This window comes from Trichomycterus rosablanca, chromosome 14, assembly GCF_030014385.1.
Source record: "Trichomycterus rosablanca isolate fTriRos1 chromosome 14, fTriRos1.hap1, whole genome shotgun sequence".
Taxonomy (NCBI): Eukaryota; Metazoa; Chordata; class Actinopteri; order Siluriformes; family Trichomycteridae; genus Trichomycterus; species Trichomycterus rosablanca.
This window is the reverse complement of record NC_086001.1, coordinates 7,655,325-7,674,003: the sequence shown is the minus strand read 5'-3', so window position 1 is coordinate 7,674,003 and position 18,679 is coordinate 7,655,325. Positions and strand designations below refer to the sequence as shown.

At 40.2% G+C, this 18,679-nt stretch overlaps 1 protein-coding gene across 1 annotated transcript; it reads right to left on the bottom strand.

Annotated features, from left to right (window-relative positions):
- Positions 1–682: 682 nt before the first annotated feature.
- Positions 683–17,781, bottom strand: irf1a (interferon regulatory factor 1a). Its single transcript, XM_063008767.1, has 8 exons — positions 17,685–17,781; positions 15,839–16,079; positions 12,954–13,053; positions 11,405–11,584; positions 9,883–10,029; positions 2,404–2,456; positions 2,135–2,228; positions 683–1,003 (listed from the first exon to the last, which is right to left on the bottom strand). The coding sequence occupies exons 2-8, from the start codon at positions 15,926–15,928 to the stop codon at positions 927–929; spliced, it is 741 nt and encodes a 246-aa protein (XP_062864837.1). The 5' UTR covers positions 15,929–16,079; positions 17,685–17,781; the 3' UTR covers positions 683–926.
- Between the last annotated feature and the right edge of the window lie 898 nt (positions 17,782–18,679).

Below are 18,679 nucleotides of genomic sequence, written 5' to 3'. Positions count from 1 at the left end.
CCATCAGTTATGGGCTACCACTTGTAATTTACCACTGTGCCATTGTAGTCCCCCCTTAGATGTTACTTTAATGATAATGGTGGAGCAAACAGTACATCAGTCCAGAGTCTCACACGTGTTCAGTTTGGTTGAGATTGGATGACTGCTGACAGCTGGAGTTTATATCTTATCACTTTTATTACTTTCATAATCATTAAATCATCCACTGACTTCTCTTGCCCTGTGCAATACAGTGATGTCATTTTGAATCAGATGAGATGCATGTGTCATCATACTGATTAGATAATTGTTTAAAACAACTCTGTGTTTATGTGCACTGCCCGATCCTTGGTAGCAGAATGTCCTGTCTATAATTATTGAATGTCCTCTTTCAGAGTCGAGCTGAAATAGCAGCTAGGTAAGCAGTATTTGGGACAGAAGCTCCAGCCATTTGTGTTTTAATAGTGAGTCGTTTCTTCATCTTGGTTTAAAATTACGGAGACACTGAATTGCCCTGTAGGTGAATGGGTGTGTGTATGTGTGTGTGTCTGCCCTGTGATGGACTGGCGCCCCGTCCAGGGTGTTACTGTGTGCCTTGTGCCCATTGAAAAGCTGGGATAGGCTCCAGCACCCCCCAACGTAGGCTTATAGATGTGTGGTGCTTCTAAAATGTTACAATATCAAATCCAACAAATTGGCTATATATACTTTACTTAAGCAGTTCAGTTCAGTTTTTACAAAACGTTCAGATGTGCTTGATACATTTGACCCCGCTTTCACATCGCACACTTAATATTAACAAAACAAAAAGAAAAACAGGCATTTCATGTTTATCATATTTTTAGCTTGTCAAAAAAATCTGACGTGTCCAGTAGTCGTGTTTACTCTTCATTCGACTGCATTTTATTTGGAGGGATATACTTTGTTTAGCTATGTTGCTGGTGCCCTCAAGAATATTGACTTGTGATGCTGTGGTGGTGCCAGTCTGTTTGGAATGGATAGCTGGAACAGTCAATTGACTCGTCTGAAAAAGAAAACATTTGTAATGAGATATTTAGCATTAAAGCTTATAGGTGGTAAAAAAATAAAATAATGAATGAATAACTATTGAGCTATTGACCATGAACTAGTTGAATATCCTGTTCCAAAAACATGGAATATGGACTTAACTCTTCTTGAAAAGTGTTATTTAATCTACTACCTTATTGACCTTTGTGCACAGCAATACAGTTGCCACTTATTTTAAAAGCAGATTTATGTATATATAGTCAATATACTTGAATATAATTGACCTGTTAGCAATGTTGTTTTGCTGGAAGCATGTTCTCTTTACTGGCCCAGCTCAATTCAGAAAGGAAAAAAAACTGCCTTGTCCATTTTATCAGCTCCACTTACCATATAGAAGCACTTTGTAGTCCTACAATTACTGACTGTAGTCCATCTGTTTCTCTACATGCTTTGTTTATCCCCCTTTTATGCTGTTCTTCAATGGTCAGGACTCTCCCAGGACCACTACAGAGCAGGTATTATTTAGGTGGTGGATCATTCTTAGCACTGCAGTGACACTGACATGGTGGTGGTGTGTTAGTGTGTGTTGTGCTGGTATGAGTGGATCAGACACAGCAGCGCTGCTGGTGTTTTTGAATACCGTGTCCACTCACTGTCCACTCCATTAGACACTCCTACCTGGTTGGTCCACCTTGTAGATGTAAAGTCAGAGACGATCGCTCATCTATTGCTGCTGTTTGAGTTGGTCATCTTTGAGACCTTAATTAGTGGTCACAGGACGCTGTTGGCTGGATATTTTTGGTTGGTGGACTATTCTCAGTCCAGCAGTGATGGTGAGGTGTTTAAAAACTCCAGCAGCCCTGCTGTGTCTTATCCACTCATACCAGCACAACACACACTAACACACCACCACCATGTCAGTGTCACTGTGTGCTGAGAATGATCCACCACCTAAGTAATACCTGCTCTGTGGTGGTCCTGACCATTGAAGAACAGTATGAAAGGGGGCTAACAAAGCATGCAGAGAAACAGATGGACTACAGTCAGTAATTGTAGAACTACAAAGTGCTTCTATATGGTAAGTAAAGCTGATAAACTGGACTATGAAATATGCAAATGAAATATGCATTGTGTGTTGTACACTTACAAAGTCCTTCCATCCATGAGTTTGCTGGTCTCCAGCCTCTTTCATGTTCATGCAGGGGACTCCAGTGGTCCACGTTCTGTAGATGGTCTACTATCTGCTGAACAAAGAAACAGTAAAATAATTCTGCCCTGACAAAGCCACCCTTGCAAATCCTAGGTGCTATAGTCTATTGACATTATAATAAGTGATTAAATGTATCTTGATTTGATTCAGTGCCTGAGGTCAGAGGTTTGTAGACACCTAAACATAATTTATATAGTGACACTTGCCTTTAGCACTGCTTCTGTCTGTTCATTGTCTTCTGCTGCATTTGGTTCTGGTCCTGTAAAAGAGCACACTACAGTAAACGATTTCATAATGCACAATTAGTACGACAGTATTTTTTATTACTAAAACTGCCACAGGGTAAATTCATACTGCTTTAATAAGACAGGGTGTGGCTATAAAGCTTTTTACTACAGGTAAAACTGGCTAACTTCTTACTATAAAACATGTTGAATGCTGATTGTGACATTAGATCTACACCTTTGTACCCACGTGCCCCTTAATTAAAAAAATATATGAATGGCCGATTCTAAATAAATAGATTGAATTTAAATTTAAAAAAAACTTCAGCTAACTTCAGGCCTACTGGTCTGTGATATCAATACAGTGGTACCTTGTAACTCAACGTCCCCTATACTCAAAATCTTCAAAACTCATCGCCCTTTGTCGAGAAATTTGTACCCTTAAACTCAATGTGTTCACTTTAAATTTTTTTGAATTTAACATTCAACAGCTTTGTTCGTTGCTTGGCTTGAACGGTGCGGTAAAACGTCATCAAAGTGCGAATATAAGACGAATTTCCATTTGTGTGAAATAACTGTCAAATCCATTCTGAAAGCGTCCACATGTATCTGTGTTTATCTGGATTCTCCTCCTGTTTCACTTTTAAACTTGTGTTTTAGCTCGGGGTGCTGAGAAATTGTAAGAATCAGCTTGACTTAATGTATTAAAATTATGACATAGAAACACTAAACCTCTCAATCATTACTGATCATAAGTTCTCTCCACTTATGAAATTCCTTGCTCATTTTAGTACAATAAGTCATGTTAAGCTTTTTGCAACGGTTGTGTGTTTAAGTGTCAAAAACCGCATTATTTTACATTAGCCTAAAATATATGCAGTTCCACAGGACCATGTAACGCATTAATAGGTTTCCAATACGTCTTTATGAGAAAAAATACCTTGAAACGCCTTTACATTTTTTGACATTTAGCGGACGCTTCTATCCAAAGCGACTTACAGTACTGCGACAGTATATAATCTAAGCAATTGAGGGTTAAGGGCCTTGCTCAAGGGCTCAGCAGTAGAAACCTGGCAGTGATGGGGCTTGAACCGGCAACCTTCTGATTACCGGTCCAGTACCTTAACCACTAGGCCACAACAGCCCTAAAACTCAACACTCCCAGAACAAGTTGAGTTTTAAGGTGCCACTGTATCTACAAACCCAGTTCCAAACAGGTTTGGTCAGGTTTTTTTGTCTATATGTAGGCTTATTTTTAATTTGATGGCAACGTGTTCCACAGAAGTGGGTGTTGCCTATTTTACCCCTGTGTCACGTCTTATTTCCTATTAACAGCACTTGATTGGAAAGACCAGCTTCAGACCATTGTTGTTAAATAGTTATATAGGCTGCTCATATAGGCTGTAGTATTGTCTGTTTTGTAATCTAATGACACTTTTTAGTAGAAGATGGGTGTGGTCGGGCATCTACACTATTTTATTACAAAGGTATGTACAGTATGTATACCCATTGGCATTAATGGTGCATTCACAGATGTGCAGGTTGTCCATGCTTTACTCATGCTCTTGGCACGAACACATGACGTACATTGCTTTAAATTCATGATATACTGGTGCTGGTCATAAAATTAGAATATCATGAAAAAGTTGATTTATTTCAGTTATTCCATTCAAAAAGTGAAACGTGTATATTATATTCATTCATTACACACAGACTGATATGTTTCAAATGTTTATTTCTTTTAATGTTGATGATTATAACTGACAACTAATGAAAACCCCAAATTCAGTATCTCAGAAAATTAGAATATTACTTAAGACCAATACAAAGTAAGAACATGAAAAGTATGAGCATGTACAGCACTCAATACTTAGTTGGGGCTTCTTTTGCCTGGATTACTGCAGCAATGCGGCGTGGCATGGAGTCCATCAGTCTGTGGCACTGCTCAGGTGTTATGAGAGCCCAGGTTGCTCTGATAGTGGCCTTCAGCTCTTCTGAATTGTTGGGTCTGGCGTATCGCATCTTCCTCTTCACAATACCCTATAGATTTTCTATGGGGTTAAGGTCAGGTGAGTTTGCTGGCCAATTAAGAACAGGGATACCATGGTCCTTAAACCAGGTACTGGTAGCTTTGGCACTGTGTGCAGGTGCCAAGTCCTGTTGGAAAATGAAATCTGCATCTCCATAAAGTTGGTCAGCAGCAGGAAGCATGAAGTGCTCTAAAACTTCCTGGTAGACAGCTGCGTTGATTTTGGACCTCAGAAAACACAGTGGACCAACACCAGCAGATGACATGGCACTCCAAACCATCACTGACTGTGGAAACTTTACACTGGACCTCAAGCAACGTGGATTCTGTGCCTCTCCACTCTTCCTCCAGACTCTGGGACCTTGATTTCCAAAGGTAATGCAAAATTTAATTTCATCAGAGAACATAACTTTGGACCACTCAGCAGTCCTTTTTGTCTTTAGCCCAGGCGAGACGCTTCTGACGCTGTCTCTTGTTCAAGAGTGGCTTGACACAAGGAATGCGACAGCTGAAACCCATGTCTTGCATACGTCTGTGCGTGGTGGTTCTTGAAGCACTGACTCCAGCTGCAGTCCACTCTTTGTGAATCTCCCCCACATTTTTGAATGGGTTTTGTTTGACAATCCTCTCCAGGGTGCGGTTATCCCTATTGCTTGTACACTTTTTTCTACCACATCTTTTCCTTCCCTTCGCCTCTCTATTAATGTGTTTGGACACAGAGCTCTGTGAACAGCCAGCCTCTTTAGCAATGACCTTTTGTGTCTTGCCGTCCTTGTGCAAGGTGTCAATGGTCGTCTTTTGGACAACTGTCAAGTCAGCAGTCTTCCCCATGATTGTGTAGCCTACAGAACTAGACTGAGAGACCATTTAAAGGCCTTTGCAGGTGTTTTGAGTTAATTAGCTGATTAGAGTGTGGCACCAGGTGTCTTCAATATTGTACCTTGTCACAATATTCAAATTTTCTGAGATACTGAATTTGGGGTTTTCATTAGTTGTCAGTTATAATCATAAACATTAAAAGAAATAAACATTTGAAATACATCAGTCTGTGTGTAATGAATATAATATACAAGTTTCACTTTTTGAATGGAATTACTGAAATAAATCAACTTTTTCATGATATTCTAATTTTATGACCAGTATGTATGTACAGTGTATCACAAAAGTGAGTACACCCCTCACATTTCTGCAGATATTTAAGTATATCTTTTCATGGGACAACACTGACAAAATGACACTTTGACACAATGAAAAGTAGTCTGTGTGCAGTTTATATAACAGTGTACATTTATTCTTCCCTCAAAATAACTCAATATACAGCCATTAATGTCTAAACCACCGGCAACAAAAGTGAGTACACCCCTAAGAGACTACACCCCTAAATGTCCAAATTGAGCACTGCTTGTCATTTTCCCTCCAAAATGTCATGTGATTTGTTAGTGTTACTAGGTCTCAGGTGTGCATAGGGAGCAGGTGTGTTCAATTTAGTAGTACAGCTCTCACACTCTCTCATACTGGTCACTGAAAGTTCCAACATGGCACCTCATGGCAAAGAACTCTCTGAGGATCTTAAAAGACGAATTGTTGCGCTACATGAAGATGGCCAAAGCTACAAGAAGATGGCCAACACCCTGAAACTGAGCTGCAGCACAGTGGCCAAGATCATCCAGCGTTTTAAAAGAGCAGGGTCCACTCAGAACAGACCTCGCGTTGGTCGTCCAAAGAAGCTGAGTGCACGTGCTCAGCGTCACATCCAACTGCTGTCTTTGAAAGATAGGCGCAGGAGGGCTGTCAGCATTGCTGCAGAGATTTAAAAGGTGGGGGGTCAGCCTGTCAGTGCTCAGACCATACGCCGCACACTACATCAAATTGGTCTGCATGGCTGTCACCCCAGAAGGAAGCCTCTTCTGAAGTCTCTACACAAGAAAGCCCGCAAACAGTTTGCTGAAGACATGTCAACAAAGGACATGGATTACTGGAACCATGTCCTATGGTCTGATGAGACCAAGATTAATTTGTTTGGTTCAGATGGTCTCAAGCATGTGTGGCGGCAATCAGGTGAGGAGTACAAAGATAAGTGTGTCATGCCTACAGTCAAGCATGGTGGTGGGAATGCCATGGTCTGGGGCTGCATGAGTGCAGCAGGTGTTGGGGAGTTACATTTCATTGAGGGACACATGAACTCCAATATGTACTGTGAAATACTGAAGCAGAGCATGATCCCCTCCCTCCGGAAACTGGGTCGCAGGGCAGTGTTCCAGCATGATAATGACCCCAAACACACCTCTAAGACGACCACTGCTTTATTGAAGAGGCTGAGGGTAAAGGTGATGGACTGGCCAAGCATGTCTCCAGACCTAAACCCAATAGAACATCTTTGGGGCATCCTCAAGCGGAAGGTGGAGGAGCGCAAAGTCTCGAATATCCGCCAGCTCCGTGATGTCGTCATGGAGGAGTGGAAAAGCATTCCAGTGGCAGCCTGTGAAGCTCTGGTAAACTCCATGCCCAGGAGAGTTAAGGCAGTTCTGGGAAATAATGGTGGCCACACAAAATATTGACACTTCAGGAACTTTCACTAAGGGGTGTACTCACTTTTGTTGCCGGTGGTTTAGACATTAATGGCTGTATATTGAGTTATTTTGAGGGAAGAATAAATTTACACTGTTATATAAGCTGCACACAGACTACTTTTCATTGTGTCAAAGTGTCATTTTGTCAGTGTTGTCCCATGAAAAGATATACTTAAATATCTGCAGAAATGTGAGGGGTGTACTCACTTTTGTGATACACTGTATATACAGTATGTATGTACAGTATGTATGTACAGTATATATATATATATATATATATATATATATATATATATATATATATATATATATATATATATATATATATATATATATATATGTATATACAGTGTATCACAAAAGTGAGTACACCCCTCACATTTCTGCAAATATTTTATTATATCTTTTCATGGGACAACACTATAGAAATAAAACTTGGATATAACTTAGAGTAGTCAGTGTACAGCTTGTATAGCAGTGTAGATTTACTGTCTTCTGAAAATAACTCAACACACAGCCATTAATGTCTAAATAGCTGGCAACATAAGTGAGTACACCCCACAGTGAACATGTCCAAATTGTGCCCAAAGTGTCAATATTTTGTGTGACCAGCATTATTATCCAGCACTGCCTTAACCCTCCTGGGCATGGAATTCACCAGAGCTGCACAGGTTGCTACTGGAATCCTCTTCCACTCCTCCATGATGACATCACGGAGCTGGTGGATGTTAGACACCTTGAACTCCTCCACCTTCCACTTGAGGATGCGCCACAGGTGCTCAATTGGGTTTAGTCCATCACCTTTACCTTCAGCTTCCTCAGCAAGGCAGTTGTCATCTTGGAGGTTGTGTTTGGGGTCGTTATCCTGTTGGAAAACTGCCATGAGGCCCAGTTTTCGAAGGGAGGGGATCATGCTCTGTTTCAGAATGTCACAGTACATGTTGGAATTCATGTTTCCCTCAATGAACTGCAGCTCCCCAGTGCCAGCAACACTCATGCAGCCCAAGACCATGATGCTACCACCACCATGCTTGACTGTAGGCAAGATACAGTTGTCTTGGTACTTCTCACCAGGGCGCCGCCACACATGCTGGACACCATCTGAGCCAAACAAGTTGATCTTGGTCTCGTCAGACCACAGGGCATTCCAGTAATCCATGTTCTTGGACTGCTTGTCTTCAGCAAACTGTGTGCGGGCTTTCTTGTGCGTCAGCTTCCTTCTGGGATGACGACCATGCAGACCGAGTTGATGCAGTGTGCGGCGTATGGTCTGAGCACTGACAGGCTGACCTCCCACGTCTTCAACCTCTGCAGCAATGCTGGCAGCACTCATGTGTCTATTTTTTTAAAGCCAACCTCTGGATATGACGCCGAACACGTGGACTCAACTTCTTTGGTCGACCCTGGCGAAGCCTGTTTCGAGTGGAACCTGTCCTGGAAAACCGCTGTATGACCTTGGCCACCATGCTGTAGCTCAGTTTCAGGGTGTTAGCAATCTTCTTATAGCCCAGGCCATCTTTGTGGAGAGCAACAATTCTATTTCTCACATCCTCAGAGAGTTCTTTGCCATGAGGTGCCATGTTGAATATCCAGTGGCCAGTATGAGAGAATTGTACCCAAAACACCAAATTTAACAGCCCTGCTCCCCATTTACACCTGGGACCTTGACACATGACACCAGGGAGGGACAACGACACATTTGGGCACAATTTGGACATGTTCACTGTGGGGTGTACTCACTTATGTTGCCAGCTATTTAGACATTAATGGCTGTGTGTTGAGTTATTTTCAGAAGACAGTAAATCTACACTGCTATACAAGCTGTACACTGACTACTCTAAGTTATATCCAAGTTTCATGTCTATAGTGTTGTCCCATGAAAAGATATAATGAAATATTTGCAGAAATGTGAGGGGTGTACTCACTTTTGTGATACACTGTATATGTATATGTATATGTCTATATAGACATATACATATACAGTATATAAACACTGTTGTGGCTGGTGGCAAGTTAGCTAGCGGTCATGCTAAATTGGCTAATTTATGAGGCATAACATTATGACCACCTTCCTAATATTGTGTTGGTCCCCCTTTTGCTGCCAAAACAGCCCTGCAACTGTGATGCTCTGTGTATTCTGACACCTTTCTATCAGAACCAGCATTGACTTCTTCAGCAGTTTGAGCTACAGTAGCTCGTCTGTTGGATCGGACCACACGGACCAGCCTTCGCTCCCTATGTGCATCAATGAGCCTTGGCGGCCCATGACCCTGTTGCCGGTTTACCATTGTTCCTTCCTTGGAAAACTTTTGATTGATAGTGACCACTAACAGATGCCGTGATGAAGAGATAATAAGTGTTATTCACTTTACCTCTCAGTGGTCATAATGTTAGGCCTGGTCAGTGTATAGTTATATGTCCATCCACTTTTATATTTTCATTGGAAACAGTGAGGACAGGAGGTGTAATAATTGGTCGTGTTTAAGAGACTGAGAGAGCTTATAGTCTGAGTATAGCCCCATCTGATTTCCAAAAGAAGATTTAAGGGGAAGAAGATTTTAATGTGATGATGTAAAAGCAGCAGTGCATTTTTTGTTGATGGCATTAAAATTTGGTATGATGCTGAGAAAAATGCATCAGAAGGTGATTATGTAGGAAAGTCAAAATTAAACAAAATTAATAACAGAGTTTTGAAAAGTGTGGAAACTTTTTTTTAAGAACCCTCATTCTTAGATATAAAGTGTACCAACAAACACACTAAAATTAGCTGTATGTGGTTTGGGACACAGCAAATATAGTAAATGTGTTGCATTTGCACAATAAATGCACTTATTGTTTTTGTCTAATATCCTGTTATCTCACCGTGTGCTGGCAGGCTGCCGGTGGTTGGAGAAGAGCAGTAAGTATCAGAGTGCTCTTCTTTTACTGACGGTAATGTTGTGTAGGCATTTTTTGTTAGCATCTCTGAAGAGACGTCTCTGATCTCCTCTCTATACTTCCAAAACACGTCTGAAAAAAAGGATGACAAAAATTTGTTCCGTTGGTCAGAAATAATTGGAAAAAACAAAACAAAAGCAGGTCTGGCCTTATTAGGAATTAGCTGAAACATGAGCAGCACTGTCCACAGTCAAGTAAGCTTTACATCTCCATGGTCTTAGAGCTATTCCTTGAATGTCTTCAAAACCAATAAAGATAAAAAGGTTACTTGACTATGGGCACTGTTGACTGGGTTTTCTTACCATCCTTGACAGTAGACCACTACTTTATGTAATTCTTTATAGATGCAGTTAATCTATGTCCATTTATATATGCAAAGGGGAGTCACCAGCTATAGTCATAAATCATAATTACGGTTAAGGAACTTGTAGGTTGTGACACATGAGTTACGAACGGTTTACCATACGAACATTTTGGGTTATGAACGATCTTTTTCAACTTAACGTACGAACAAATTTCGGATTACGAACAGAAATTCGCGAAACACGCGACGTCACGAACAAGTTGACTCCAACCGTCTCTCTCTCTCTCTCTCTCTCTCTCTCTCTCTCTCTCTCTCTCTCTCTCTCTCTCTCTCTCTCTCTCTCTATATATATATATATATATATATATATATATATATATATATATATATATATATATATATATATATATATATATATATATATATATATATATGTAGTGAGCAAACATTCGGACAGCGGACGGTGTTTTTCCGGTGTTTTCTTTATATTTTGTAAAATTCAATATTAAAATGTCCCCAAATAATGTGCAGAGGAAGCGTAGTGGTGAGAAAATGAAGAAATCACTATTTGTTGTTGTATAATTACTCCTGCCAGTAGGTGTCACTGTGTATCAGACAGAGGGGACAGTGAGTGAAAGAGAAGAAGGAAATCGCTGAGTAAAGTATTCTTTCTTTCGTGCTGTTACACCTACAAAATACAACACTGTTAAAATAAAGAAGGAAATAATAGAGAAATATGAGAGTTATTGATGTTTCTGATAGATACATTTTATATAAAAAGAAGGAAATATATTATAGTGTATGGTACAGCACACGTACTGTACTGAAATGTGGTGTGTGTTTTAAGTACAGTACAGTACTACTGTGTATTGTTGTTTATTATTGTTTATTACAGTGATGTCTATTCTATAGTTTAAGATTTATGGGAAAATATACTTGTATTTATAACAAAAAAGACAATTTAAGACATTAGAAAGGTTAGGTAAGGGGGTGGTTTGGGAGGTCTGGCACATTATTTCTTATGGGAAAAAATAGGTTTAACTAACAAACATTTTGACTTAAGAACAGCCCTTCTAAACCAATTAAATTCGTAAGTCAAGGGTCTACTGTGTATAGCATTTCACAGAGAAAGTAACGATTTACCTTTTTTCCTCTTAGGCATTTTGCTGTTAGGGAGAAGAATATAGACTCTGAACGCATTGTGGCCTTTCTTGATGCTCTTGTCTCGAAGCTCTTGAACGTCTGGCAGGGAATTGAGGGCACACCGGAAGTTGGCTTTCCATGTCTTGGGATCCGGTCTATCTATGCCAGGTTTGTATTTCCCTTTAATACAAAATTAAAAGTCTTGATTATCATTAGTTTGATGGGAAGGAAATTCAGTGGTCTTCAAAGAGCCCTGGCATCAACAATGTGAACACCTTTGGTATACATTGGAACTTTGATTTTGAGTTAAATCATTCAACATCAGTACCTGACAAATTTTATATTAATGTATAATGTTTGGGAATAGGATGTCAAACAAGTCCACATACTTTAGGCTAATAAACATAAATTGTACTCAGTTATAAAAAAAAAAAAAAAAAAAAGGTTCTACAATTACTGACTGTAGTCCATCTGTTTCTCTGCATGCTTTGTTAGCCCACTTTCATGCTGTTCTTCAATGGTCAGGACCCCCACAGGACCACCACAGAGTAGGTATTATTTGGGTGGTGGATCATTCTCAGCACTGCAGTGACACTGACATGGTGGTGGTGTGTTAGTGTGTGTTGTGCAGGTATGAGTGGATAAGACACAGCAGCGCTGATGGAGTTTTTAAACACCTCACTGTCACTGCTGGACCGAGAATTGTCCACCAACCAAAAATATCCAGCCAACAGCGCCTTGTGGGCAGCGTCCTGTGACCACTGTTGAAGGTCTAGCAGATGACCAACTCAAACAGCAGTGATAGATGAACGATCATCTCTGATACAAGGTGGACCAACTAGGTAGGAGTGTCTAATAGAGTGGACAGTGAGTGGACACGGTGTTTAAAAACTCCAGCAGCGCTGCTGTGTCTGATCCACTCATACCAGCACCATGTCAGTGTCACTGCAGTGCTGAGAATGACCCACCACCTAAATAATACCTACTCTGTGGTGGTCCTGTGGGGGTCCTGACTATTGAAGAACAGCATGAAAGCAGGCTAAAAAGATATGTAGAGAAGCAGATGGACTACAGTCAGTAATTGTAGAACTACAAGGAGGTGATTTTAATGTTATGGCTGATCAGTGTATGTGTTTAGTTTGGCAAAGGCACCATGGACAATAGCAATTTCTATTAAAAAATAGACAATCTAACCTCTTTACCATTTTTGGATGAATTAGTTGCATTAATTGCAAGACAGACCTTATTCAGCATTGATGCCTGACATCACCAACACAATTCTGGCTGCATATAAGCAAAGCCTTGCATTTTGGAATGTCCCATACTTTTGGCAAAGTAGCATGGTTTTCACTGATCTCAGGTTTCAGACAAACGTGAAATATGAGTGGACACAAAGCTTGTTTAGTTTCAAGCAGTGTGAGGTTACTGATGTACTCTAGTTCAGTTATGGGCTAAAGTTTGCTTTGCAACATGATCTGCATGTGTTGGGGAAATCGTTTTGAAGCGTAATCAGAAACATTGTCCACTGATGTCTGGACTTGCCCCTCACCTGTATGGATGGCCCAGTTTCGGAACAAAGTGGCGTCCTTGTCTATATTCCAACCGTGTCGAGCGGCATGCTTCCAAGGAATCTGGAATACCCGGCCAGCCTGAAGTGTAAATAGGTTCAAAGAGTAAAAATCTGTTCCCACCTGGCTTCAGGTTATATAAAACATCTTAAAACCACCTCCTTGTTTCTACATTCACTGTCCATTTTATCAGCTCCACTTACCATATAGAAGCACTTTGTAGTTCTACAATTACTGACTGTAGTCCATCTGTTTCTCTACATACTTTTTTACCAGGACCACCACAGAGTAGGTATTATTTAGGTGGTGGATCATTCTCAGCACTGCAGTGACACTGACATGGTGGTGGTATGTTAGTGTGTGTTGTGCTGGTATGAGTGGATCAGACACAGCAGCGCTGCTGGAGTTTTTAAATACCGTGTCCACTTACTGTCCACTTTATTAGACACTCCTACCTTGTTGGTCCACCTTGTAGATGTAAAGTCAGAGGCGATTGCTCATCTATTGCTGCTGTTTGAGTTGGTCATCTTCTAGATCTTCATCAGTGGTCACAGGATGCTGCCCACAAGGTTGGATATTTTTGGTTGGTGGACTATTCTCAGTCCAGCAGGGACAGTGAGGTGTTTAAAAACTTAATCAGCATTGCTGTGTCTTATCCACTCATATCAGCACAACACACACTAACACACCACCACCATGTTAGTGTCACTGCAGTGCTGAGAATGATCCACCACCCAAATAAATAATACCTGCTCTGTAGTGGTCCTGTGTGGGTCCTGGCCATTGCAAAACAGCATGAAAGGGGGCTAACAAAGCATGCAGAGAAATAGAGTGCTACAAAGTGCTCCTATATGGTAAGTGGAGCTGATAACATGGAAAGTGAGTGTAGAAACAAGGAGGTGGTTTTAATGTTATGGCTGATTGGTGTATTTGCATAGTAGTAAGATATGTAGTTTACACTTGATTAGTATGAGTAGATAAATGATTCATGAACTGTGAGTCAGCCGTTCAGATTTAATGATTTATTGTTGTAAACGTTGACTCATGACTTCCACAGAAATTGATATGATTTTCATCTGCATGTATTAATAACTGAAGAACAATGTGTATTGACAAAGGAATTTTGTGGTGAAGTCCATGCCGTTTTTTTAAGGAAATGAAGTTATAAGCATTGTATATGGTTTTAGCTTTGCCCTTTATGTCCAGACATTTTTTGATTTCCTAAAACGTTATTTTATGGACGGTAGATGGTAAGATGTCTCATCCCTACAATTACTTGTAATCATTTTTCCCAATGTTTTTAATGACCAACATTATTGTAGTTTGTATCTATAAACAAATTTAAAATTTGATGCCCTTAACAATGGGCGCAAGGCACACAGTAACACCCTGGACGGGGTGCCAGTCCATTGCAGGGCAGACACACACACACACACACACACACACACACACACACACACACACACACACACACACAAACACACACACACACATATATACACATATACACACCCATTCTCCCATAGGGCAATTCAGTGGACCTTTTTCACCCATGCATTTTGCACAGTGGCCTCTCTATCTGCTAATCAGGGTCCTTACACAGTGTTTTGAAGACCCCAACCACATAGTCTGGTCATCCCGCCCTAGCCCTAGAAACATGTCTGCTGCAGGCACTGCCAATTATGCCTGCTAGATGGCACCCAGCCAACCAGTGGCAACGAACCGAGGAGTTCAGAATCTCGGCGCTGGTGTGCTAGCGGAATACTGACTTAGATAACTCTTGGAAACATATGTAATAAATATATATATATGGTAAATGGAGCTGATAAAATGGACAGTGAGTGTAGAAACAAGGAGGTGGTTTTAATGTTATGGTTGATTGGTGTATAGTGTGTCAAGTAAGTGCACAGTCCAAAGACGTGCAAGTGAGGTGAGGTTTGAATTGGAGATGCAAAATTGTCTATGACTGTTTGACATTAAAGACTTGAACTGATGAATCTTGTGTAACCAATAACTACAGTTCCTGTCCTAGCATTAATGTAACCAAAGTGTGTAAAACATGATGTTAAAATCCCAATAACTAAATAAATAAAACCATGGGCAATGGACCAATGGCAATATGGACCAATATCCTCCACTCTTCTGGGGCGCAGTCTTGCTAGAACATGGCACAAAATGTATAATATTTATTTTAGCTAATTGAGTGTGGCTTAAATATCTGAAACAATGCGATGCCCACAAACAAGTAGCCAAATAGAACTTATAGAATTGACCAGCACTAGTCAATCATAATTACTACCAAAGAATTAGGAGCAATGCCACAATGTTTAATGATGTTATAAAACTTTCCATAACACCAAATAATCTTAGTTGCTGTGTGCACATTTTTGATCCCACAGATTTTCAGAAAACACAAGATAAACAGACAAAAAAACAATAGTTTTGGGTTTTGTTTTGGTGTTTTGATTAAATATTAACACAATTTAATATGCAGTTATAGAACTATACCAAGAAACAAAGTAATTAGGTTCATTTTCAAGACTTTTGTCAGTTTTGTATTGGATGTAAGAAGATGCAAGAAGGACCTGGGTTCGATCCCCAGGTGGGGCGGTCCGGGTCCTTTCTGTGTGGAGTTTGCATGTTCTCCCCGTGTCTGTGTGGGTTTCCTCCGGGTGCTCCGGTTTCCTCCCACGGTCCAAAGAAATGCAAGTGAATGTTCAAGAATTGGCGAATCTAAATTGTCCATAATCTTGTGAACTGATGAACCTTGTGTAATGAGTAACTACCGTTCCTGTCATGAATGTAACCAAAGTGTAAAACATGACGTTAAAATCCTAACAAACAAACAAACAGTAAACAAACTTACTTCATCCAGCCACGTGACCCCAGGATATCTGCCAGACTTAATTTGTTCTTCCAGCCAGGGCCGTAAGCGTAGGCGACCAGTGTGCATCATCGGTTAGTGGTCTTTCTGTCTTATTCACAAACTAATACTGCAGTCTTGTCCTTCTTTGTGCAGTGTAGATGTTTATCAGTCCAAGTCTTTGCTTCTGTCTGATTGTTTCAGACTGAACACAGTCTGTCAAAGACGGTGTTATCTGTCGACCCTAATTAGACAAGAATATGCATTTATTGCAAAGAACATTTATTGAGCATTTACTGGTTTTGGCTATCTGTGTAGGTTATAAAATAGATTAAAACCAAGAGGGATCAGTACAAGGAAATATCTTACCTCTGGCACGGTGTAGCTTTTATGAAGGAAACAACAGCTATCAAGCTGTGCATAGCTTTTCTTTCACGCTCTGTACCTGCACCAACAGGTTTCTGCTGTTTCCATATAACCTTGCTTGAGAATTTCTCTAGTAGTACTCAATAGTCAACCCACCCACCCTGGCTTCATTGGAATATTTTTTTCCTTTGTGTTTCCATGGCATTACCTCATAGAAACCTGGGTGTTTTTTTTTTTTATACGTAATCTGTTACGAAATGCAAAACTTCTTTATCAAAAGTATGTGGACACCTGACTTTAAGTCAAAACATGGGCATTAATATAGAGTTTCCCCCACCTTTGCAGATATAACAGCCTCCACTGTTTTGGGAAGGCATTCCACAATTTTATTTTGTAGTGGTTAGTCAGGCGGCACGGTGGCTCAGTGGGTAGCACTGTCGCCTCACAGCAAAAAGGTCCTGAATTTAAACCCCAGGTTGGTGGACCAGGCCCTTTCTGTGTGGAGTTTGCATGTTCTCCCCATGTCTGCATGGGTTTCCTCCTGGAGCTCCGGTTTCCTCCCACAGTCCAAAGACATGCAAGTGTTTTTTAGAGTTGTAAGTAGGGAGCCACGGTGGCTCAGTGGGTAGCCCTATTGCTGTTCACAGCAAGAAGCTCCTGGGTTCAATCCCCAGGTGGGGCAGTCCAAGTCCTTTCTGTGTGGAGTTTGCATTGTCTGGGATCCAGTCATTGTACTATTGTACTGGTGTGAAACTGTACTACATTTCAAGCCTCGCTTCTGCCGGGTTGCCACTGTTGACCCTGACCCTGAATCCTCAATTGCTTAGATTGTACACTTTGGATAAAAGCGACTGCTCAATGCCAAAAATGTAAATGTTTACCATTATTACACTGTCCCTTTCCTGTAAACAACACTTACTAACTGTTTCTGACCCAAGACTTCAACTGATACTTGTATCATGTGTTTTTGCAACTCTGATAATCAGCTGCACAGAAGTACAATGCTTTGTTGTTCTATTTTGTTCTTTATAATGCCCCAGATGTTTAATCTAGGTCTGGACAACAGGCAGGTCAGTCTTGCAGCTCTACTCTCTAATTACATCATACAACATCATATATTGCAAATCATATATTGCTTTAAAATGTCTGTATATTTTGTGTATATGGAAAATCAGAACAGATCAAAGTTGTGATTTAGTAAACCATGATCTTACTCTTTGGAAATGTTATTTAAGATTAATTTACCTTCAGCAATCATATTTAACGTAGGCTTATAGATGTGTAGTGCTTCTAAAATGTTACAATATCAAATCCTTAAATTTGGCTATATATACTTTACTTCAGCAGTTCAGTTCAGTTTTTATAAAACAGCCCAATGTGCTTGATACATTTAACCCCGCTTTCACATCACACATCACACACTTAATATTAACAACAATAAAAAAAACCTGGCATTTCATGTTTGTTTTTTGTAGAGATATACCTTGTTTAGCTATGTTGCTGGTGCCCTCAAGAATATTGACTTGTGATGCTGTGGTGGTGCCAGTCTGTTTGGAATGGATAGCTGGAACAGTCAATTGACTCGTCTGAAAAAGAAAACATTTATAATGAGATATTTAACTTTAAAACTTATAGGTGGTAAAAAACAAAAAGTAAAATAAGTAACAATTAAACTATTGACCATGAGCTAATTGAAGATCCTAGGCATTAAATCCACAACTTTATCGACCTTTGTGCACAGCAGTACAGTTGCCACTTATTTTAAAAGCAGATTTACGTATATATAGTCAATATAATTGAATATAATTGACCTGTTAAATATAATTGACCAGTTAGCAATGTTATTTTGCTGAAAGCATGTTCTCCAAAATTGTTTTGCATTTAGATTTCTTTGGGATTTAACTTGTGGCACAGCTCTTAAATAATATGTATTTATTAGTAAAAAGCTATTATACACTGATCAGCCGATAACATTAAAACCACCTTCTTGTTTCTACACTCACTGTCCATTTTATCAGTTCCACTTACCATATAGAAGCACTTTGTAGCGCTACAATTACTGACTGTAGTCCATCTGTTTCTCTGCATGCTTTGTTAGCCCCCTTTTATGCTGTTCTTCAATATTCAGTACCCCCACAGGACCACTACAGAGTAGGTATTATTTGGATGGTGGGTCATTCTCAGCACTGCACTGACACTGACATGGTGGTGGTGTGTTAGTGTGTGTTGTGCTAGGATACCCACTTCCACTTTTGCAAGTGGAATTTTTGACCATTCAAATATTTTAATATTTAATAAACAGATCTGTGCTGCAGACAGACCAGTCGAGCACATGCGCTCTGTGTCTGTGTCCACACTGCTGTAGCACATGCATAATGAGGCTTGTGATTGTCTTGCTGAAATAGAATAGAATTCTGGGAAAAGCATAACATCTCTCTTTTCAATCCCAATATACGCCTCTGTGTGAATGGTACCTTC